Below are 25,043 nucleotides of genomic sequence, written 5' to 3'. Positions count from 1 at the left end.
TACTCTAGAATCCCCAGGAAAATATAAGCTACCATGAAACGTGAATTCCCACTTCTCTTTATGAGAATTTATGGTAAGCATTGGCGCTAAGTAATTTACATTATCAGAATTATGAGACTAATTGCGCTGCAATTTGAAAAAATGTAGACCTATAAATTCCCACTGTCGTCCGCCCGTCTGTCAGTTGCAATTTTTAATCATATTTTTAATTTATTTAATTAAAATATATGCTTTCCACCTCAAATTAGCAGTGGCTTGCCCCTGTACATCATACTTTTCCTTTAACAATAGAGTTGTGCCGGTCATCTATTAACTGCTTTCAAAGGGAAAGATTTGAATTGAAATAACGTGACTTCCGGTTTTTATTGGAAGATCATAGAAAGCTTGGGACTGGAGGTCCAGATTAACTATATTTGCTGGACCTCCTGTCCCAAGCTTTCTATGATCTTAAATTTCATTTATCTCAGATTAAGGATTCTAATTTATTCTAGAGATTAAGGAGGGACAGGCAGACGGGCGACAGTGGGAAATTTATACGTCTACAATTTTTAAAAATTGCATCGTAATAACTTATTTTTTATCCATTCTACTCTGTAGGTACTAAGAGGGACTTTTATTTATATTCATCTCGAGTTTGGTCAAGCCTATAATGGGGGCAACCGGGTGTTGAGGAATGAAGTTTGAGTAATTGGGTTACACCAACCCATGAAAAATTCCCAGGAAATTCTTCTTACGTGGTTGCTCGCCGGAATTTGATCCCGGCTTCTCCGGAGGGTAGGCTGATGATTTAACATACTCGGTCATCCGGCCGTCAAATTAAATTAGTGTAAAATCAACTATTCCAAGGAGGTTTGTATTTAAGATGTTAGAAGGGTCGTAGATAGCTTGTATGGAATCAGAAGCAGGCCCTTTTTTGCCTCTTTACAGACCTGTTTTGCCATTTTTTTGAACAAGTGAAATATGTAGAAAGTTTCTTTATTGATAAAAAGCAGTCGCAAAGCTTTTATTTTTGTTAGTAAAAACGGCATTAATTTATAGGGAAGGGAACCACTACGTGCCTCTAAGTTTTCTCCGAATCCGGGGAAAAATCCCTAGCTCCCCCTCTCAACTGTCCTAGATGTTACTTTCAGGTGTATTTGTATCTTAATAAGTTCTTACATTTCTAATAAATTCTAATTCAAATTATCATTAAAAAACACTAATTCGATATTAATATTGTAATCACTTAAGTTATTCATCTATTTTTTTATTTCTTTCGTGTTATTTTAATTTAATAAAGAATTGAAATTTTCTTCGTCTTCTTTCATTTAATTATTTTTATTATTCGTTTCCAAATTAAAATTTAAAAGAAAAGAATGGAAATAATAATATTTTAATTTCAATCCGATACTTTTTTTAATTTTTTTACCTTATTTATAAGTAAAATATTTCAAAAATTCTTAACTCTTTTTAATGAATAATAAATTTTATAGTTGTGGTCAGCTAAAGATTTTTAGATAAAAATATTAACAGATGTATATTTAATAAAGTATTTGTATCTTTCAGTTTGAAATAAATATGCTTAAGCTTTTTATAATTTTAAAATAAAAATATAATACTTTCTAACTTTCTTTGATTAATGTAAAGAGAAAATGTAAAAGTTTTTCTTGTGTGAGTGTGTTTGTACAGTACATGCATATGAAAAATCTCTCTCTCGAGTTTCATCTTTCAGTCCTGTAAATTCGTATAAATCCCATCGAAAGACAAACTCTAAATATTATCACCAAAAATAAACAAATAAGTCAGAAATGTACAGTAGTAAACAACTTATCGCAAAATATTCTGATTTCTAGCAGGAAAGTCAACATCTTCAACTACATTTTTTAATTTTTATTTTATTTTTCATTCGTTTAAATATAAATTTAAAGTATTATACTATAGTAATTATAATATTTTAACACGATAATTACTAACAGTGGCATATGCAGGTATCATCGTAACGGGAGCATTATGAATATTTTTTGTATATAATTCTAATGACTTATGCACATATAAAGAATGTTAGACACATTTTTGTATTAGAAAATGTGTTTATAAATAACTATTAAGTATAGGCTAACACCTCATAAAAATTACTTTCGCTCGGAACCATTGGTGATCGCAAAGTAAGGGTTTTCTGGATTTTAAATTAAACAGGACAATGTCTCTTCTCCCCTTCTGTACACGCTACTTTAATTATAAACCGTACTAGTTATTTGTCTTATTTAAAGCTTAAATTATTATTATCTTTTAAATTATGAACCGAATTACTCTGAAATTTTCTATAGAATATGTAAATAAGAATTACAGTTTTTATTAATTAATCAGACACTTTATATAATGTTTATAAATCGAACTGCAAATAAAATCTAGTAATGTCGTGTTTAAGTTGTTAAATGTTTGAAATAATTCAACATAATTCAATTTTCTGTTACGTTTTTTATGCAATATCTTTTTTGTTTCAGTCGTTCAATATATTTTCTTTCGTTTCGGTCGAATTTCTTCCTTCTTGTCCATCAGAATGGCACTTCAATTCTTCTATCTTGTATATCCTTGGTTTAAAGTGAAGCTGTGGAATAAAGAGGAATTTCATCGATAAAAATGGAAGGTTGATAGTCTGGTTTCTGCGATTGACTATATTGGAAGAGGGACAATAGAAGTTGATATGATCCTACAGAGTTGAAAGATAGAAGTTGATATAATCTTGGCAAGGAGGAAACGCCCCAAAAAATGTACTACAATCGATCCCTTAGCGCTACCTAACATTTAATATTATATGGGCGTACACTGACGTTTTCACACTCGGTTGCGTTATTTTAATGGAAGGATTGGGATAAAATTGCTTTGTCCATTTGAAATTAAAAAAGAAAAGTTTTCTCACGTAAGAAAAGAGTTAAAAATTACGAAAATTTTGTATAACTAAAGCTTAAAAATAAGGACAGACCTTACGTTTACGCTGTTTTTAATGCAAAATTTGCGATAGTTAAAGAAGAAACAAACGTCTTCTCTCCAATTTTAGTGTGTAAAAGATGACTGGAGAAGTGACAAAACGCTTTTTAACATGCGTTAGTATGATAGAAGAGATTTGACCTAAGCCACATTTTTCATTAATTAATAACGGAGACTGCAATAAATAACAAACCGGATATCGATCTGGTGTTATCGTTGAAAATATACCGAAAATATTTTAAAAATTAATGAAAATTTTATACGCATATATAGATAATTTTTACATATAAATCAAGTAAACTTGAATGCTAATCTACAGCACGACAACAGGAAATGAGAAGAAGATTTATGAAATCTCATATTTAAAAATTTTCTTAACATTTTTTAATAGAAAAAAAATGCTTATATGAGTTTTCAGTACTAAAAATAATTTTTATGTCGTTCGTTGAAGTTAATTAAAAACAGATTACAAATCTTTACAATATCTATTTATAATATATAGACTGCATATTAATATACTCAACCATTAATTTTATTTATAAATTAACTATATTATCTGCATACTATGAGAGAAAACAGTAATTATTGGGCTATACAGTCCTATACATTACGATTGTCGTTCGTCTGCCTGTCTATCCTTCGTTAATCTCGAGAACGGAGTAAATGTGACATTTAAAATTATATATTACGTCGTTTCTGATTATATACAATAAATTGCTTATTTATTAAACAAATTTTTAATCTTTAGCGTAAAAAAAACATTAAATTACAAGTTTTATATTAAAATTGTATAATTTGCTTGCAAATAATTATTTTACATTTTGTATATATCGTTTGTCTATAATCTAACTTTGCATATGCATCTACAGGTTACTATGGTATTGATGCATTTAATTAAACTATATTAGTAACATGAATAATAAATATCAGATATCAATTCAATAATAACCATATAGAATCAAACCTGCAATAGTAGCAATTTGCGCACGATGGTCATTTTTACAGGAATGTTTCTTTTTGAAATGCATACAAAATAACCTCCAAACAACGGCCACTTGTTATGTTCTTGTCAGTGGTCGCCTTTCAGAGGTTTTTGACTGTATAAATTAATTTATTTTTAAATTTGAGAAACAACATGCATGAAATTTACTTAGAAATTAAACATAAAACTCTAGTTTTATACTTAATTTATGTTTAGTTATATTAGACTATAGAGAATTTTTGCTTCGTACAAAACTAATTATTTACATAAATATTATAAGTATTATTGGATTAGAACGCGAATAAATAAAGATTTCACCAAATTAAAAACAATTTTCCCGTAGAAACACATTAAAAATTCAGAGGAATATGTTCCGTTAATGCTTAAACAGTGGCTAATTTATTAACAATTTCGATTTTATACAAATTAAAATTAACATATTGTTTTAAATTATTGACAGAAAAAAATATTTAATTTTATTTGTAATAATAATTTACTTGCATTTTGAGTTATATACAATCAAACCTCTGAGCAACTGCCACTTACGGCAACGTAAAAAAGCCTTTGTTTGAAGTAATCGTTGTTTGCAGGTTATTACGTATTTTAAAAAAACGTTTCTGAAAAAATGGCCGCTATTTAGAGGTGACCGTTATTAAAGGTTCGATTGCAGTAAGATTGAATACCTGTGATAACCTGTTTATTACAGTAAATATGCCTATACAAACAAGTTTTGCAACGATCAATATTTATAACTTCCTATTTCTTGAATAAGTCGTCAAGTTGTAGGCGAGTTTTTAATTTGTTTAAATTATTAGCGAGTATATAACGCTTTATTTTAATTTTTACACGTTTATTTATCATTAAAATTATATTTTATCATTTTATGCAGGTTTGCTTCGTTTCAAACCTGCATAAAATAAGAGTGCATCGAGCAGTATCGAGTTTGTATTTTACATGGAAGATTCACTTTGTTATCTTTATGTTAATACTTTCATTTTAATTAATATAGTTAATTAAAATAGAAACTTTAATGCAGCATAAAAAGTTTAATGAACCGTTTATTAATAATTTAGGTAAAATGAATTGAAGCGTAATAAGTCTTGCAACAATAATACTAATTTACTGAAGTTTCGATAATATGCAGATACAATGCAAAGTTTTAGGAGGAATTACTTTTATTTATAACTTATTGTAAGATATTTTGAAATTATATTAAACTAAATGTTGCTTACTTATATAAAGTCTTTCCCGCATCAGTAGATCTCAACCGGTGATACGCGTACTCTCAGGAGTACGCAAGAAACATGGGTTAATGCTACATTAAAAAAGGTTGAGAACAGCTGGCCTAGATGTTGATCGTATCTAGAATATACAGAACTAATATATATGCATATGATGTGGATTATCAAGGATGATTCAAAAGTTAGCTAACCAATATATATTCGTTTAGATTATTTTAGGAACGGTTAAAACCGATTTTGAACGACTGCATATTGGGAATGATAAACTATGGATAAAATTTCGTAAATTTTATTAAGTTATTTATCATTAAATTACACTGTAATTCGAATTGTGGGTTTAGAGCCACCGTGTATATCACACATTCATGGGCGTATCCAGGAATGGGCATGGGTGAGCACGGCCCCCCAGTTAACCTGGTGTTCCTCCCCAGAAAATTACAGCTTCTACTAGGCCACCTCTATAACAAAACCCTGGCTACGCCAATGCACACATTACTATAAAGAATATAAGCCTAAATAACACAAATATAGCACTGTAAATATATTTACGTTATTATTATTGTTCTATATTGAACACGTTTCGTCTTTATATTCCTTAAAATTTTTACTAAGATTTTAGACAAAATTTTTGATATAATTTGTTATGCAAAAGTCTTTCTTGGTCTGTTTATCTATATAATGTAAAAGTTTCTTCGGCAATTAATGTGTAAAATACTTTTATAATCAATGAATTAAGTTAGTTGCTTTATGTATTATGTAATTAATTATGTCACAATAAAATCATCAAGTTAATTTGATTACCATAAAAAGCCCTCCTATTTTCTTGATGACCAACTGACAAAACAATAAGAAACTTTTGAGTTATAATTTAATTTCAGGATAATCATATTTAAAATACTTAAAACAGAAAACAGTACTTAATTATTAACATAACATTTATAATTTAATGATTATATTATTAAATATAATATCAGGTAATAAAATTTAACTGGAGCTGTCATTATCTAAGATAATCACAATCTATAAATTATATACTACTAATAATAATTAATATATATATATATCAATAAAATTTCGTAAATTTAATTAAATTTTAATAGGTTATTTATCATTAAATTTCACTGTAATTCGAAATTTTATAACGTTTATTGCCTTATTATTTTATTCTTAATTTTATCTTTAATTAAATTATATTAAGAATTTTATTATATAATTTTTTCTTTAATATTAAACAAGAAAAATTGCCTTAGGAACAAACAATTTTTATTTCTTAAGTAAATTCTTATTTATTGATGAGTTTAGGATATTTGAAATGGCAAATATTACGTTAATATGGGTACAAATGACGTTAAAGAAATTTCAAAAAAAAATTAAGTAATCACGTGACTTCCGGTCCAGATAGGAAGTTATTACACACGCAATCGGGCCTTCTTTCCCTACGCTTTCCCTAACTGATCCCGATTTTCATATAAATTTTCATTAAGTCTGATACGTTACGATATAAACCATGACCCTCTCCTATCCCCCACTCCTTTCCCCATTAACCACCAAAATTTGACAACATCAATGCCCCATACATAAAAATAAACCTGCTAATTTTCAAAGATTTTGGTCTATCCGGTTTTAAGATATAATACAAAACAAGCATCGACACACAGAATTTTACAAAGGTTTTTATACATTTTCGGATCTCGGAGTGTCAAAACATAGAGAAATGCAAAACAAACGGAGGGGTCATAATTTGACTAATCACATATTTACTCTATGTTATATTCTGTAACGGCGGGGAAAGTAACAATGAAAATAATTTTATGGTTTTTAAGACTCATTTTTGACCGTCCTGTGGACACCACGAGGGCATACTATTGTGGGTTCGGTCAGGTCCATAATAGAATGACCGGGTGAAGAGGGACGTAGCCCTGTCCCTCGCCAAATTCGGATTCGATTCCGGATCCCCCAGAGAGATAGGACGACACTTTAACCACTTGGGCCATTTGGGTCAGCGGTTAAGGTGACCAAACAGAATTCTTTCAAATTAACTCCGCAATATTGGAATGTTTGACCTTGCGCCTTATTGATAGTCATACTATAAGCTAATCTCACTGGAAATTGTAATCGTTTAAAACATAATGGCAAATCATTTGAAATTAATGAGATTCTTGGTATGAAAACCGAGTTTCCTTTTCTTTGCCGGTTAGGATTACTGTCAAGTAGCTGTTTTACGCATAATCTTGTGCCATTGCATAATTTCGGTGATTTAAGATTTCGTAATAGTATAACTGGCGATCCTATTTTTAGCTTCAATATATGCAAAGGCATACCAGGCGGATTTAATGAATTTAAAAATTCTGTTGAAAAGTTCTGTTTCCCCGGTAACATATTCTGTATCTTTTCATTTATTTGTTGCACTATATTATTCTTTGTAGCTAAAATCGCTCGCTCATACAACCATGTTTTATCCAGATAGTTTCTTTCTATACACGGATACATCTTTTCGATAAGTTGTTTTTCTGTATCTACCGCGTTGCACAATCGTTCTGTTAAAATAAATTTACCAGAGTGTGGATCAAGGCGCCATTTCCAATTTTCAAAAGATTTTCGGCAAATGCTTGTGTTCTCTGTAGTGACGTAACGAATAGTATATTCAGCCTCAGCCGAATACCGAATATTCGGCTAGGAGCGTTGCCGAATGGCCGAATATTCGGCCAAACTATTCGGCTTGATTAACGCACTACGAAAATTGGCGTGCAAACCGCATTATGGCAAAGATCGCTCACCGTGCCCTCTATTGGCCCGCTGTCACTACGATTTTTTCTTCCATTAGGTCTAAATTATTTAAATTAATTAATTAAATTATAATTATTAAAGTTAATATGAGATGGAGCCTAACGTCTACCTCTAGTGCCAAATTGGTTTATAATTTATGTAATAGCCGTAAATAGCCCGCTATGATTTGGCAGTTGTTGATATTTAGATGTAAGTTATAACTTATAAGTTATTTTATTTGCAATCATTCGATCATTTTAACTCTTTAATTAAACACTAAAATTTTGTTTTTACTGCGTATGTGTAGACTGAATAGTACCCTAGGATATACTTTTGTGGTGACACAATATGGTCTAGTTTCTCCCCAGTTGTGGAACAGTTCAAATATATCATATAAATACTAAAATATACGCGAATATGAATATAACATAATTAACTAAACAATAACATTAATGCCCGATACATTCTAACCAACACGCCATCAATGCCATAAGATATCGGGCTAGATAAAGGTTATAATATATTTAACTACGAAATAATTTAATACTAGAGTTAGATGCTATTTCTTATTAACTTTAATAATTATAGTTTAATGTTCAGCATTAATAAAAGTTACAAAAATGATTAATTTACTGTGCTTTTGTTATTTCTTACTCCTGTTTTTAGGTATTCGGTATTCGGCCGAATAGTGAAAAATAGGCCGAATAGGCCGAATACCGGGTAGTAACCAAATATTCGTTACATCACTAGTTCTCTGTTCTCCTGTAATTATTGCACGCATATCTTCTGTTAATGATAAGTTTTCAACACGATTCCAAAACAATAATCGCTTTAAACATTCATCAGCCGGTGTTGATTTTGGAATTACCGGTTACGTCTGTTGAAAATCTCCTGATAGTAGAAATAAAATTCTTCCCATTAGTCTTGTATTTTTCCGAAGATTCTGTAATGTTCTATCTAGCGCTTCGAGTGATTTTCTATGGGCCATTGTACATTCATCCCATATAATGATTTTGCATCGCAATAAAATCTGACCACGTGCAGATCTTGTTATATTACAGACTGGATTTTCTTGTTCGGCTACATTTAATGGTAATTTTAAAGCAGAATGTGCCATTTTCCCTCCTTTCATTAACGTGAATTCCGGATGATGCCAATGCTAATGCGATTTGCTTTTTCACTCGAATAGCTAGAACCAATTAATAAGAAAAGTTATACCAGTGCCTGCTGGTGCATCTAAAAAGATAATTCCCCCTTCATCTGTTTCAATACGATTTATTATCGTGTTATACCATCCGTTGTGTTTGTGTTAATTTTGGTTCATTTTTCTGATGTAACGTTGCAATTCTTCTATGTTATAATTAAGTTCTTTGGTTAATTCAGAACTAACTATGTCTAACTCACTTCTCACGGGAGATTGTACTCCAAGTTGAACTAAACTTTGATTGTTCATTGCTAAACATCGATTCTCTAAAATTATCAAGGCTTCATTATAAATATCTTCATTGAAAATAATATCCAAGTGAGGATTGTCTCTCCGCCTCTGGCTAACATCTTGCCACTCATGCTGTTGCGATATTTCAACCATAGTATATTAGGATTTGAAGGATTACACGATGTTAGAATTATTGCAAAAAGTTCTCGCACTTGATCTGCTCTTGCTACTTGTACATCCTCTCTCACTGCTTGCTCCCAATGATTATCATTTTCTAACAAACCACGGCGCTAACATGCTTCTCGATACGTTTCACAAATATAACCGTCTACTGTTCGAAGATCAAAGGATATTGGTCCACATGTTTCGTGAAGCAGTAGACGTAAGTAAAAACATTCTTCGGTTTTCGGACGAACCGTGTATACTCGACTCGACTAATGACATTATCTTTGACTACACCTTCAAATCTCTCAATGAGTATAAACTTTCTTCTCTCAGTTTTACAATATTAAACCCATATACGATAACAAATATATGCAAAATCTCATCCGGATTGAATAAAAATTGCAGAAGTTATAAGGAATTTACATACACGCGCCTCTATAATGTAATATTAATTTAAAAATAAATAAGAGGGGGTAGGTTGTAGGGGTGAAGAATGAGAGTGAGGACAGAGAATATGTGTGAGAACCTTTCGATATTCCAGAAAATTTTAGAACTTTCTTTAAAATTCTGGAACATTCTAGAAAAAACTGGAACATTCTCATTGAAGCGTCACACATTTTCGAAGTCAACAACTTTCAACCCCCATATCTCCCACATCCTTATAGCTATCGAGACGCAACCACCATAGTAAACGATGGGAGACTTGGAACTACTATCACACACAAACAACATTCATGTGCGATATGTAGTTTTGTCTGCAGAGTAAAATATAGGCACAAACACGTCCATTCTTATATATAAATATAGATATAGATTATTTTTGTCTTACATATATATATATATATAATATATTATGAACAATTGTCTTATATATATAAGACAATTGTTCATAAAGTTTTCATTCACATCACAACATATATATTTTTTAAAATCGTGTCGCAAATGGTTTCAAGCTTATTTTATAACATTAATAGTTTAATTATACCTCGTCTTACAACGTTTTTTATATTCCTATCAGTGACCGTTGTCAGAGGTTTGACTGCATTTATTTATTTAATTAGTTTAGTAAATTTAAAGTGTTTTATTTATTTTTTAAATTAATTTTCAATCGTATTATTTCTTCTTATGTCAATTATCCAGATACAAGTTTACAGATTCAATATTATAAACGTAATTTCCTCCTTTCTTATAAATGTTTAATTAAAAAAAAATTTAATTTATTCCAATATTAATTATATTTAAAATTACGACAAGACACACGAGCAATTATTTATTGTGGCATCATCATAATATCGAGCTGCAATTTTTAATCATATTTTAATTAAAAAATCACGTGACTTCCTGTCCAGAATCAAAAGATAAGCTTTTCCATATTTGGTCTAGATTTTTTATGGCCATTAAATTAAAATTATACTATTTTATATTTTCAGGATATTAGAAGCAATAAGGCTGTATGTATCTAATTCTATATTAGCTTAATTCTTGTTAAAGAAATTAATTATTCCACGCAAATCTATTGAAAAATATTAAATTATAAATGACACGGGGAAATATCTATAATATAAAGATTTTTTTAAAGTTTAATTACCAATTCGTGCAATAAATTTTAATATAGTTATACAGTATTATATAATACGAAATTAATATTATAAAATTCCTCTTATTGAGAATACTGAAATTTTTTTATATTCAGATTTTATTAAATATAAAAAAATATTTTTTTTAAATGTTAATAATTTAAAAACAATGTTTAGTACAAATATACAGAAAAGGTTACATCATTCGTTAAATAATTGATTATTTAATGGATGATGCACCTGTTGTAAATTTACGTGAAAGTTTTTAAAAGAAATTTGATGGAAAAGCAACGCAAAACACGGGTGTTGTCAAGGCTAAAGTACCTCCAGAAAGACTTTCTATGGCCCCTTTTAGGTGTTTCTTAAGGGAAACTGGGCCATTATGGAAAAATTGATCCTATTTACATGTTTTATGGAAAACAGGTCCGTATTTAGGCGTTATACTCGTGAAGAAAACCCAGAAAACTCCATTTAGACAGCCCATTGATGAGGGTCGAACCCACGACTAAATGCTCAAATGGTATCTTATTCACTAGGCCACTGGTTCATTCTAAATTATTTAATTAAATTCAAAAGTATTTTCTAATATTATTAATTATTAATCTTCGCCCAACACGACAGTTAACTCTTATGTTTAGGTTCACGTTAATCCCAAATTAACTCTAAATTCTGTAATTTAATTAATTAGTAATTACTTAATTCTAACCTAAAAATAATCGAACTTTTAGTATGTTTTGTTAAAAATATAAACGATTTATTAACACAATGGAGCCTCTAATAACGACCACCTTTAAACAGCGGCCATATTTATAAATTAGAATATTACATAAAGATGTAAATAGAGTTTAAATTAATAACATGCGGTCAAACCCGTGAAAAAATATAAATAATGGCCATCGCGTGAGGTTATTTTGTATACATTTCGAAAATATCCTGAAAGAAAATGGCCGCCGTTTAGAAATCACCGTTGTTGGAAGGTGGCCGTTAATGGAGGTCGGGCTGTATATATTATTATAAAGGGAAAAAATGCATATTTCAAAATTACCACATGACAATGTCGATATTAAGATTAATGTAGTAAATGCACTAGCAAAATAAAAAGAATAGGAAGTTTTTCAATCACGCAAAGAAAATAATAAAGATAAGGAAAAAAATCACATTAAAGCTAATGGAAAAGTTGATCAAGTTTTAGAATTGAAGTTGTATTGATGTAGAATGAAATTCTATTTTTTTTCTTCCTTTCTATCGAATGATAACGAACAGGAATCTTTCGTGCCACTTTTGACATTTTAACATGAAATAAACTCACGAGAAACATGCATGTGTTGTTGACGTATACGCGTGATTGTTATTGAAATTAGAAAATTCCAGTAGCGCATTCACGAAACCCTAAGTAAATTTCTTAGAAACTTTTTAATAAAACAATTCTCTGTTTATTTAATTTTAAATGAAATAATGAATCTTGATTTAATAATCGATATTTTCGGAATGGCTTACCTTGAAAGTTATGGCTCCATTTCGGTTATGATCGAAAGCTTTGAAGACATAATGAGCATAAGAACTGGCATCTGTTGAAAAGATATATAAAAGTAAAAAGGAGAATTGAAATAAGTCGTGCTCTTTAAATTTCAAGGAAAAAAATACTTTTATTTTCTGAAAATGTCGTTGGATAACATTTTTATTGAAGTTTTCTTTGTCATGAAAACAACTCTTCGTCACGTTTGTTTTATAAAATATAACGTTGTGAATAGTAAATTTAACTACTTTTTCAGTATATAAATGTTTATACATTCGTCGTATTTCATTTTTATTCAAAAATTCTATCGTAAAATAGTTATTTTGCTATTGAACATATCTGACACACGTGTTTATAATTGAGAGAAATGTTAAAATTTATGTATTATTCCTGAAAAAGACTATTGTAAAGCATAATATAGAATGTAACTTTTTAAAATAACGTCACCATTAATTCTAGTCAGAAATGTAAAAATCCAATTTTTTCGTATGATGTAGAAGATGCAAATCGTATTGAACTTGTGTAATCAGGCTTTCAAATGTTGTCCTTTCAAAAAAATAGATTTTTCTATCACTAGAATGCTTATTCTTTTCCATGTTTTATTCTAATACCCAAAAGAAAAATGCATTTTTCAATATCATGTGACTTTGTAGATATCATACATGACTTTAATTCTTAATAGCAGTGAGCAGCTAACTATTTCTTTTTAAATTTTTTGTATAATAATAATAACAATAACCGTTATTAATTAATAATAAAAATTGGATACTTACTACCATAAGGAAAAAATCTAGCAAATACTTGTTTAAACGTATCTTCTTCGACGTATCCCGTTGGACATTCCTAAAATTATACATTAAAAACATGTACATGTTTAAAAATAATACGTAAACTTATAATATTTAATTTGATAATTAAAAATATATTGATATTATTCAAACATAAATTAAAGAAAATACGAAAATAATCCACATAGAAAATACCGATCTTTACGTTAAAAGAGAGGCATATTTATTTATATTCTTAGTGATTTCTTTTAGCATTTCTAATTTTTAAATAATTTACAAAAAATAAAATATTACAAATTAATAAAAATTTTAGAATTATAATAGCTTGATTTTAACTATAACATGCACCAATAGATTACGATAAAGTTCATTAATGCATTAAAGTTTAAGATTATGCATTTAATAACAAAAAATCCAGCAACGAGTTGCGTAACTTTCCCGGAAAGATAAAATTATGTGTGGCGCCATCTGTTATGAGATTTTATTTAAAAACTTTTTATATTATTAATTATTATAAAACGGCAAAAAGCTTAATTTTGAGGGTAGAGATGAGTTTTGTAAAAGAAAATTGTAAATGCTAACAACGAATAAAATTCTTCACAAGTCCGAATCCACTGGAGATATGACACATGACATCCATATCTCCCCTCTCCTTCGACCTTTAACTACCAAAATTTAATAGTATCAATATTCCTAACACCGAAACCTCCCCGCAAAATTTTACAAATTTTCCACAAAAGGCACGGAAATTATTCAGCTTCAAATTGGATGAACAGTCTTGCCACAGACAAACTAACATACAAACATACGGAAAAAACTTTTTTTTCGCATTTCTCGATGTTTCAAAGTCCCCTGAGTCCAAAAGTGTAAAAATATCGGGAAAGTCATTTTTCGACCGATCACCATACTTTACCGGTTATATATTTATAAGAGCCGGGAAAATAAAACTAATAAATAATTTTACTTTTCCTGTTCAACAAATCAATAAATTCATGATTAAAAGAGAATTTAAATATTTTTTCTACATAAGTTACGATTATGCTATTTAGAAAATACGTGAGAGATGGACCCCCTTTTTAAAATTTGCTATATTTCTCTAATTTATAGCAATACTGATGAAAAAATTGTACTATAGTATGCTGGTGACATATACTAACAATAAGTAATAGTATAAATGTGAAAGACATATAAACAGATTTCTTATTAATTAACAAGAATATATATATATATACAAGTGGTCCATCTATCCCGTATCACTATGGGTTAGTTGGACCATGCTACCGAGAAATAGACCAGCTTGAAATGAAAATAGAAATAAAACAAAACATTAATCATAAAACCTTATTGTCCGGTATAGTACATTTTAGGTGTTTTTCATATTAAAAAAAAAACACTCATTTATTGCCATTTGTTTATCATTAAGGTATTATTGTACTGTATATACGGCATTGTAGTTTGACGTTAGACATACAACTTTGCTTATTTCTGTATCAAACCCAAATATATAAAAATGATCCATCTCTCTCGAATGTCAGGGAAAAATAGACCAGACTGCCATGACACTTCTGTTGAAACCGAAACTATTACGACACGTTGCAACGATTAACTGACATAACTTACACTTTGTATGAGACATGGGTTCAAAAATATTATCAGATAACTTATCATCGAAAATATGAAAAAACTTTTGATCCATCTGATTTGTATTAGCTGAAATACTTATGTAAAGATCACTAAACAAAACAGTGTATTATGCACATCCACCATGAACAGATGACCATCGCCAACACATTCTAGCGATTCAACTGGTCCATTCTCTCCTGTACTTATCCTACACTTATACTAAACTTTTTCAGAAGACATCATATATATGTATACATCGTACATAACTTATAAGTTGATAGAAATCATGTGGATATTACTTCACAATTAACCACAAAAAAAAACATTCCCGTCTCGACACTAATATTACCAATAAAATATTTCCTTAAATTCGCTATAAATTATCAAAAAATAAATAAAATTACATTTTTACATGTTTCAGAACGAAGCAGGAAAATTTATTTTAATGCCTTTGGGCTGCTGTAAAACCATAAATTTATTTTTTGGTGTGTTAAATTAAAAATGGCATCTGAAAAATGACTCGGAATGTTTCTTATATAAATATTTAATATGCCAATTACTTATATAAATACATTATATGTAAATTTATTTAATTAATATAAAACTTTTAAGCGCCGTATTTAAATATGGGGTGTTTTTTTTACATAATTCATAAGCATCAGCTCATAAAATTTATACAATATAAATTGAGATTAACGAATTTTCATTTGTAAATTACATTATAAATACATGTTTTAATCATTGAAGCAAACGCCATTATCATATGATTATAAAACTTGTAATCAATAATAAAGAACATGACGTAAAAATAGTAGCAGCTTTATAACAAAGTGTAGAAAGTCATTTTTCTTCTTACACTTTGCTACATATTCAAATTATAGTTTTGAGCTTGAAAACAATGCAGCAGAAGTTTATTAATCCAGCACCTATGAGACCAGATTGCTGCCGGATTATCGAAAATGTCGCCTTATATACTTAAGATACTAGCATACCGAATTATTATCGAAAATTCCGAAATCTGGGCTACTCTTCGGAGGTGCCGGATTAACGAATTTATACTGTATATAATAAAACTACAGTTTATGAAGTCTCGGATCTAAAAATATTATTTATATTTACTTCGAATAAATTAAATGTTGCGTACTTAATGTATTTAATAGTCAAATATGAGTAATTTTGGTTAGACAGATGTCAAAATTTTCGTCAAATACAAAAAATAAATCAGAAAAACAGTTCTTCAGTTCAATACTTTTACCTTTTTTTTTATCAAAGTTATCAACTCCATACACTTGTTAAAATACTGCAGGAAACTTATTATTTGTCTTCATGTAACAAAACAAAATCAAAGAGAATAAATACAGTAAAACCATCCTAAACGGAAAAAATTCTTTGAAACGGAGCGATTTTCTATGCTAAAAACACCTGTTCAAACTGGAAATATGCCAAATCGAAAAAAAAAGATATTCCGTACCGTGCGATTTCTGTTTACACAAGTTTTATTGTATCTATATTGCTTATAATCGCATGCAATTAAACAAATTTTGATGTAGTTATAAAGTATAAATAGGCTATAGACTACATGAAGTATTATATAACACTTCGTGTAGTCTATAGTAAAACTAGCAAGTATATTCGGTGTTCTTTTAATTTAGGAAGTGAAGATGCACTTACACGCATTTATCTCTGCGTGTAAACATCTTTTTTTGGCAGTAATTCGATAATTGAAGCAAATTCTCACTGGCGTCTGTCTGTTTGTCTATCCTTCCTTAATCTCGAGAACGGAGTTAGATGAATAAAAGTCGAGACCAGATATGGAGGTTCCGATTAACTAATGCGAACTTTTCTCCAGAAAGGTATTAGATAGATGAGCCTGTATGACTCTGTTGTTATCAGGAAAAGCACGATGTACAGGGGCAAAACACTAGATGTATTTTAAATTAAATAACTAAAAATTGCAGCCCAGCATTATGACAACGTCACAATAATTCTTGCTCTTTAATAGATAAATTTCTAATGGCTCAAATAATAAATTAGACTAAATATGTATACGCATATTAGTAACTTAAAAACAGATATATGTTTTTGAAATGAGACTTTGAATATAGAATACAAAATTTTGATTCATTGGAATGGGACAAAAGTAAACAATTGCAGATGTTTAATATTTTAAATAGAAATAAAAAGAAAATAGAAAGGCGACGGAAGCGATTGAAAATATTGTTGAACTTGTTCTTTCTTACAGCATTTTGTTCAAAGAGCGTCAATAAACTGGATTATATTCTAGGAAAATGGCGACAAAGAAAAATTCCATTCAATACATCAAAGAGCAATCAATTTAACATTAAATATTTCATGTGGTGTTATTATCAATATCGAATGAGGTCGGTTTCTGTCATTCATTTATAACACGTCTCACGTTATAACTCGATGCGCTCATTCATGAAAGAATTTATCTTGAATAAATCCATTCTAGAATGAGGACACGCGATTACTTTTTCAGATAACAAACTGTAATTAAAATGAATAACATCCCTATATTTCATCTGAATAAAAAGTATACAGTAGAACTTCAATTATATTCTCTTTATTTTTTACGCATAAGGTGAATAATGTTGCCTTTTTCTTATGTAGATTTTTAAAATTTTTATAGTAGAATAACACAGCATACTAATAAAGTAGTTATAATTTTCTAAAAATTAGAGTTTTAAAACAAATCTTAAAACAGCTACATGAATTAATTTACAGAATATAAAAGTTGACAGTAAAACAAAATGAAGTTGACACGTATCAAGAGTTAGATACACAAATTATAATTTGTAATTATAAATAAAAGTGTTACTGCTTGCAATATTAAATTTGAACTGTTACATCTACAGTGTGTTTGGACAGACAGACATACAAGTTTTTTTAAAGGATTTTCCCTACGAACAGTAAAAGGACTTCTTTTCAATAGCATCGTGGGTTCAGCCATGTCCACAATGGGGCGATCGGGTGTTGAGATCACAGTATATCCTGGAAAATTTTCTTTTAAAAAATAACTTTTTTTGTATTGAATTATTCGATTCAACTTTCATTTAGTGACTCTGAATTGACACTAAATCGAATGTGTACTCTACGTTGAAGTATCTCAAACAATAAAAGTAATGAAATCTACACGCGATTTTGAGTTTGAGAGTTTGAAAAGTCGTGATTTGGTGATAACTGCCATTTGCAATGCAAAATCGCACAGATACTGAAGAGTTCCCTATTTAATATTTATAAGTACGAGTACGGCATTATTTAGGACAGTCATTCTTAACTGTTTTTTTTTCAGCCTTGGTCTTCTTTGAGCTTTACCCAATTTTCACAGACCCTCTCATCTTTCCATTACCATATTATGATTCACGTTAACATATTTAATTAATGTATATTTCTTGAAATACATATTTCTCATTAATATCTAAAAATGTAGACATATTTTCGGATTCCTTATTGTTTTACAGATGAAATTGAAAAATACATAAACGAATAAACGACAACCAAAGTCTATATATTTTTATTTATACAGGAGTAATTTAGAAAAAATAAAGGTAATGTCAAACATTAGGTAAATAAGTACGAACATAAAAATTAGAAAACAAGAAACTCAAAAGAAATGAAATAAGAAGAGTATTCTACTATAAATAGTAAATATAATAATAAACCGATCAAACTATAAAGCAAGTACATTAGTGATAAAAAGGGAGATTTATAAATAAATTTAAAATATTTTATTTCCACATTTTTAATAGGAAACCTTAGGCTTGACGTTCTTCTGCAAGTTTTCTTACGTCTGGTTCCAGATTAAAGATCTCTTTCTGTGACGTACACTGTCTCTGGTTTTCATTAAGGAAGAACTTTGCTAAATCCACCGTCAACCAAGAATATAGACAAAAAAAGCAATAGAAAATATTTCAGCTAATTTTATTCCGTACAATTTACGAAATCTCTTAGATTACTTCAGTTTACCCAAAAATCATTGTCACATTGAGTCAATTTTGCTTGTATCATTGTGTCACTTTGAAGATCTATTAAACTTTACTAAATTTAACTTTAACATCGCTAGGTTTCATTAAATGTATCCAGAATCCAAATAGGAAATTTTTTGAAAACACACAGTCACCGTATACTCTAACGACAGGGCTCAACTGAGGAATAGTAGAGAAAAGTAGAGAAGACTTTGCCTGTCCTTCAATTGATTATAATTACTAACTTTCTTTATATGTATCTTTTTATTGAAATTTTTGGGCTAATGAGGCCGTCACTTTCAAGTAGGCCTAGTACCGAATTCGTCTTAGGAATACACACACATATATACACCGAACTCAAAAAACAGTATAAAAACGTTTAAGTAATGTAAATTATTAGGATCTAGTATAACTACCATAGATATTGTTATCACTATTGCTTATTGTAATAAGTCTTCTAGAAGTTCCATTCACGAAATAAAAAATCTAGCAATAAGTTTCGTAACTTCAAATAATTGAAATTTTATATTTTATTTTAAAAACTTTTTATATTATTAATTATTAAAAAACGTCAAGAAGCTTAATTTTGACGGGAAAGATGAGTTTTATAAAAGAAATTGTAAAGATAATAACGAGTAAAATCTTCATTAGGTCCGACCAATTCGAAATATGACATATGACCCCTCCTCACCCCCTCGACCTTTAACCATCAAAATTTAACATCAATGCCCTAATATACAACCTCCGTGCAAAATTTCAGAAATTTTCGACAAAATGCACAGGAGTTATTGTTATTAAGCTCTAAAGTGAATGAATAAAATCAGCCCCTCCAAACACTCTAAGTTCAAAAATGAAAAAAAAAAAAAAAAAAATTGAATCTTGCACGCTTCCCCCTTTCATTTGTTTCATCTTTGACCAACTATCAGTTCTCCGACCGCAGGGGGTCCACGGCCCACAATGAGAATGGCTTATTTTAAGATGATGCTGTATCAAGGTTTCTCTTAAACTAGACCAAAATTATCAAATTTCTATGAAAGATCTATTCATATCACTACAACATAATATATTGTGTACTTTAATTCTATTCTATTCTTGATTTGTGTCTTATTTTATGTTTTGAGCATTTCATTTATCCATATTTAAGTTAAAATATTTAATTTCTTGATAAGTTTGATTGGAAACATTATTACCGATAATTAAAGCAGTTGTAGTTAATTAATAAATAAATAAATTATATAATTGTATACACATAATGTCTGCTATAAACAAATGTATTTAAGTAATTTTTCGAGACGAAATTCCGAGAATATATAAAATTATCCATTGAGTTGTGTTTGGAAAGACGAAGGTCATCGTCTTCTTTCAGCAAATAACGCCCACCTGACATAACTGTAAAGTTTGTTATTTTCAGCAAAATTCAATTTCCGTTTGAGAAGACAAAAGTTCATAAACAAATAAATTCTCGTTTCTTCCTACACTCAACTAATTCGGGGAATAGAAAAAGGTTGGCGGATATGATAAATCAAAAGGTATTGTCGGAAAAAGTACAAACAAAGGATTTTCCTCATCCTTTTTTCATATCTGTTTAACGTTTCCCAGTAGAGATTGAAACAGATATCCCATTTAAGGTATTGAATAGTGTTTTAACGTCTTTATAAATGTTGAGTAACAATAAAAAGATAACTACTAGCGTAGAAACTCTGCGCTAAAAATAACCAAAATTTTAATTTTCGTCCTTCTAACTTTTAATCCCGGAATAACATTGGGTACATCTACTACTTACCCCTCTAGATAGAATAACTAGCATTAGTTCTAATTTTAGTAGCAAGGGGAGCCACTTTTGACATTTTTAACCACCCCATTACTGTCTTCGTTAAAAGTTACCTTTGATAAATCTCTTTGGGACTGTCTAGATTGCTCTCTATACAATTTCTATAAAATTATCATATAGTGTCAAAGGGATGAAGTGTCCAGGTTCCATGGTAGCTCATATTTTCCGCAGGGTCTTAGAGAGTAACCAGATTGGTCAAAGATTTTAGGAATTAATCGTGAACATACACAAAGCTCGTATGTAAATAGATATTTTAATTTTTGTATAAATAATCACTAGTTTTCATAGTTTCAGGAAGAGTTTCATAATCTTATTCTTTATTTTAAATTTAATTATTATTTAAATAAACATGTGCTTAATTTTATAACATATTCATAAACTTATATTAAAAGTCCAGCAATCTAAAATAATTATAAACTATATTCCCACGCCGTGAAGAGATATTAGACATCAGAAACAATTAAAGTTTCCGGATAAATTTAATATAATTAATGATTTAATTTTATTATAACTAAGATTAAAAATGAATAAATGGCGATAAAGAAGTTTTATCCATTATCAACAGTCTGAAAATCTGTCAGAAAAAAGACAAAACATCAAATAAAACAGACTAACATTTGGATAGTATCCAATGGTTGTATACAAACAGCTCAACCGTGATGTGTAGTCTGGTCTCTGAGAAGTTAAACAATTTCCTTTTTTTTCCATTTAACGATTTAAAAATTGTTTCTCACTTAGTTTAAATTATAAAACTGTACATGTTTTTTTTATTTTAAAGTTAATACTGAATATTAACTGTTGATCTTTGTAAAATAATTTTAAAAACCTTAAAATTATAAAGAGTAAATGAATAATAAATTATATTTTTCTAACTTATAAATTTATCTTCTTAGTTTAATTAGAAAACTTAAACATTTGCTTTATGCATTATATTAAATATCAGGTAAATAATTCATTGTTTTTTTGTTTTGCGTAATGTTAAGTTTAACTGTACTTTAATAAACAAGTAATATTAAAAAAAAATTTTAAAGTCAATTCCTACTTAGGTCAACAAAGAAAACTTTTATTTTAGTTACTTTTTATTAAATAATTTATTATTAAATAATAATTAAATAAAATATTGTTTGCTTTGAGAGAAAACTAATGAATTCAGAAATAATTTCGTTAGACTTGAGATTAATATAAATATGTATATACATATGACAGAATCACAATATTAAGTGGCAAAATAGAAAGAGAAATCGGAATTGAACCCAAAGCATAAAATTTCTTCAATTTTATTTTTTGAGAAAATCCTTCATTCTAACCTCTAAGCCACAACAGCTAAGTCACTCTCGAAAACATTTGGATTAAACGTCTACTTAAAGCAAAAATTTTCAAAAATTTATTGATTTTCGCAAGAATTGAACTTGCATTCTTCACCTTCACGTGAAAAATACTGAAATCCTTGCATTTTACCGATTGAGCTACTGCCTGTTGATTTCAATTTTTATTACAGACTGCTAAAACTCTATTTAAAGTATTAATAATTAGGTTAATGTTACCCGTGGTATCGAAGATGGCGACGGAAAAAATTTTTTCCCTAGATATTAGACGGTGACGGGGAAATTTATTAATTTGCATAATGCGACAGATAGTACGGGTACGCCCCCTAACGTTTAGATCACTCGGTATTCTACTTCGAGATTATCCATTGTTAATCTGCTTCCAGATTATCACTCGATAATCTGATTCGAGATTACCGGAAATGCGGCCATCTCGAACGTAGGGAAAAAAATTTCCCCGTCGCGGTCTAGTATCTAGGGAAAAAATTCCCCGTCACCATCTTCGATACCACAGCTAATATTAACCAATAATTAAATTTAATTAATGAATTAATATTTGAAAAAACTATTAACATCAAGTGTCATCCACTACAAGTTTTAAAAAATGTATTTGAACTTGACTGGATGAATAAAAAGTATTTTATTAACGATTAAAAATTTGAACAAGATATATATATATATATATATAGGGAGACTGTGAACTAATAGTAGAAATTTAATAAGTAAATTAATACATATAGAGTAATTCAAAAGTCACCATGAATGGTCTCTACTCAAAAACGATCATATTATTGATAAAATATGCTCTACTTGGATACGTTTACATTGATACAGCATAGGGATGAATCATCCTCATTAGTGGAGATTTCGTGTTAACGTATCGAGTGTTATTCGCTCATAATACACTCTAAAAGCATTTCTTTAAGTAGGCCATGCTTTATATTTTCACCAGGTTTTCATACTCTTCAAGTGTTCCCCAAGTAAAAATCAAGTCTGAGGATCTTAGGCCATTCCATCAGATCACCCTGTATAAAGACACGATATGTATCATATAAACAGAATTCGAACACAAATGCAAATGCCTGCAAATTTGTAAGATCTGTATCTATTAAAGAAAGTAATAATATGATATTGATAAAAAGTGGTGATCATCAATTTCTACAGATACTAAAGTATGAAAATAAATTCGTAAGGATTAAATTGATAGAATATAGTAATGCAACACGTAGGCAATATGAAAAGGGGACTTTCTATGGGAACGGATCCCTATTTAAATGTTAGATACGTAAAGAAAACCCGGACAACTGCATGCTGGCAGTCCATTGGTGAGGCGCGAACCCATTACCAACTACTAGTATTCAGGGGTTTTATACACTCGTTCACTGGCGGGATTTTTGCAGAGGAAGTATATCTTTAATAGTAACAATAAATTTTTAAAAATTTTCTCCAATACGTTTTAAAGGGAAGAGCAATTAGAATTATGTTTCCGTTGATGCAACCAGCTGGAAGTGTGATAATGTGAAAAGTTATGTGAGAAAGTTAGAGTGGTAATTAAATAAAATATTTCATTATCTCAAACGGCGTAACCACTTCGGAACAATAAAAATAATGCGAAATTTGACGAAACTATTAAAAATATTTATTAGGCACGAAAAAGTTTAACACTTTTTTTAACGATGGTATCATTTAATACCATATTTTCTTAACTTAAAATTTTCAATTTTCCATCACTTCTTTCCTTATAATTACTTGTAATTAAATTAATTACGGTATAGATTTGAAAATATTGTTTGCTTTGAGAGAAAACTAATGAATTCAGAAATAATTTCGTTAGACTTGAAAATTTATATAAGTTACAGTATATTGATATAGCTATCTGCTTTAAAAAAAACGATATCCATTTCCATTTATTCTAATAAAAATGTTAAAAGTTTTCTCTTGATGCCTACGATAATAGCCTTAAACGAAAGCAAGAATAACATTTTTTTTTTTTTAAAAATCCAGCAACGAGTTGCGTAACTTTCCCGGAAAAAAAATTTAAACTTGTTTGTGGCGCCATCTGTTATGATATTTTATTCAAAAACTTTTTATAATTAATCATTATAAAATGACGAAAAGCTTAATTTTGAGAATGGAGATGAATTTTATTTTAAAAATTTGTAAATGCTAACAACGAGTAAAATCTTTATTAAGTTTGACCCCATTCGAGATATGACACTACTCTCTGTATTTTCTCATCTCCTTGACCTTTAGCCACCAAAGTTTAATAGCATCAATCTCCCTAATACACAAATCTCCCTGTACAATTTTAGAAATTTTCGACAAAAAGCGTAAGAGTTATTAAGCTCCAAATCGGGTGAACGAAGTCGATCCCCCACACATACGAACATACTAACATTTATACATTCTCTACGTTTTATGGTCCCGAGTGAAAAAGTGTAAAAATCTTGGGAAAATTTCTTCACCAATAATTGCCATACTTTCTCTCCTTTTATACAGTCGGGAAAGTAATAAAATTAGTTTTAAAAGCTTAAACAATTGATAAATACTTCATTTATCTAAGTACTAGCTGAAGTACCCGGTTTCGCTCGAGAAAATGATATATTTTAAGTAAAGATATCATTTAAAAATGTATTTACGGAAACCGAATATTAACTTATAATTAACTTATGATATAACAGATCCTACCAAATACAATTTTAAATCGAAAATTACTCTAAATATAGCCTATGAAGGATTCAGCCGTTCTTACGTAGTACTCGTATAGACGGGAATTCGAAAGTAGCCTATATCATTCCCAGGACAATCTTCAATATATGTACAGAGTTTCGTACAAATCGG

General features: G+C 29.3%; 1 protein-coding gene across 1 annotated transcript in view; it reads right to left on the bottom strand.

The window, feature by feature from the left end:
• Positions 1 to 25,043, bottom strand: part of LOC136979889 (Kv channel-interacting protein 4) — a 59,541-nt gene that overhangs the window by 11,372 nt on the left and 23,126 nt on the right. The window contains exons 2-3 of the mRNA XM_067275913.1: positions 13,423 to 13,492; positions 12,631 to 12,701 (exon numbers count right to left, since the gene is read on the bottom strand). Of these exons, the coding sequence (XP_067132014.1) occupies positions 12,631 to 12,701; positions 13,423 to 13,492 (141 nt within the window). The remainder of the gene's footprint in view (positions 1 to 12,630; positions 12,702 to 13,422; positions 13,493 to 25,043) is intronic.

Source organism: Centruroides vittatus, unplaced genomic scaffold (assembly GCF_030686945.1).
Source record: "Centruroides vittatus isolate TY-2023 unplaced genomic scaffold, ASM3068694v2 contig_651, whole genome shotgun sequence".
NCBI classification, from domain to species: Eukaryota; Metazoa; Arthropoda; class Arachnida; order Scorpiones; family Buthidae; genus Centruroides; species Centruroides vittatus.
Note: the sequence above shows the minus strand (reverse complement) of the source record. Positions and strands in the feature narration are given on the sequence as shown.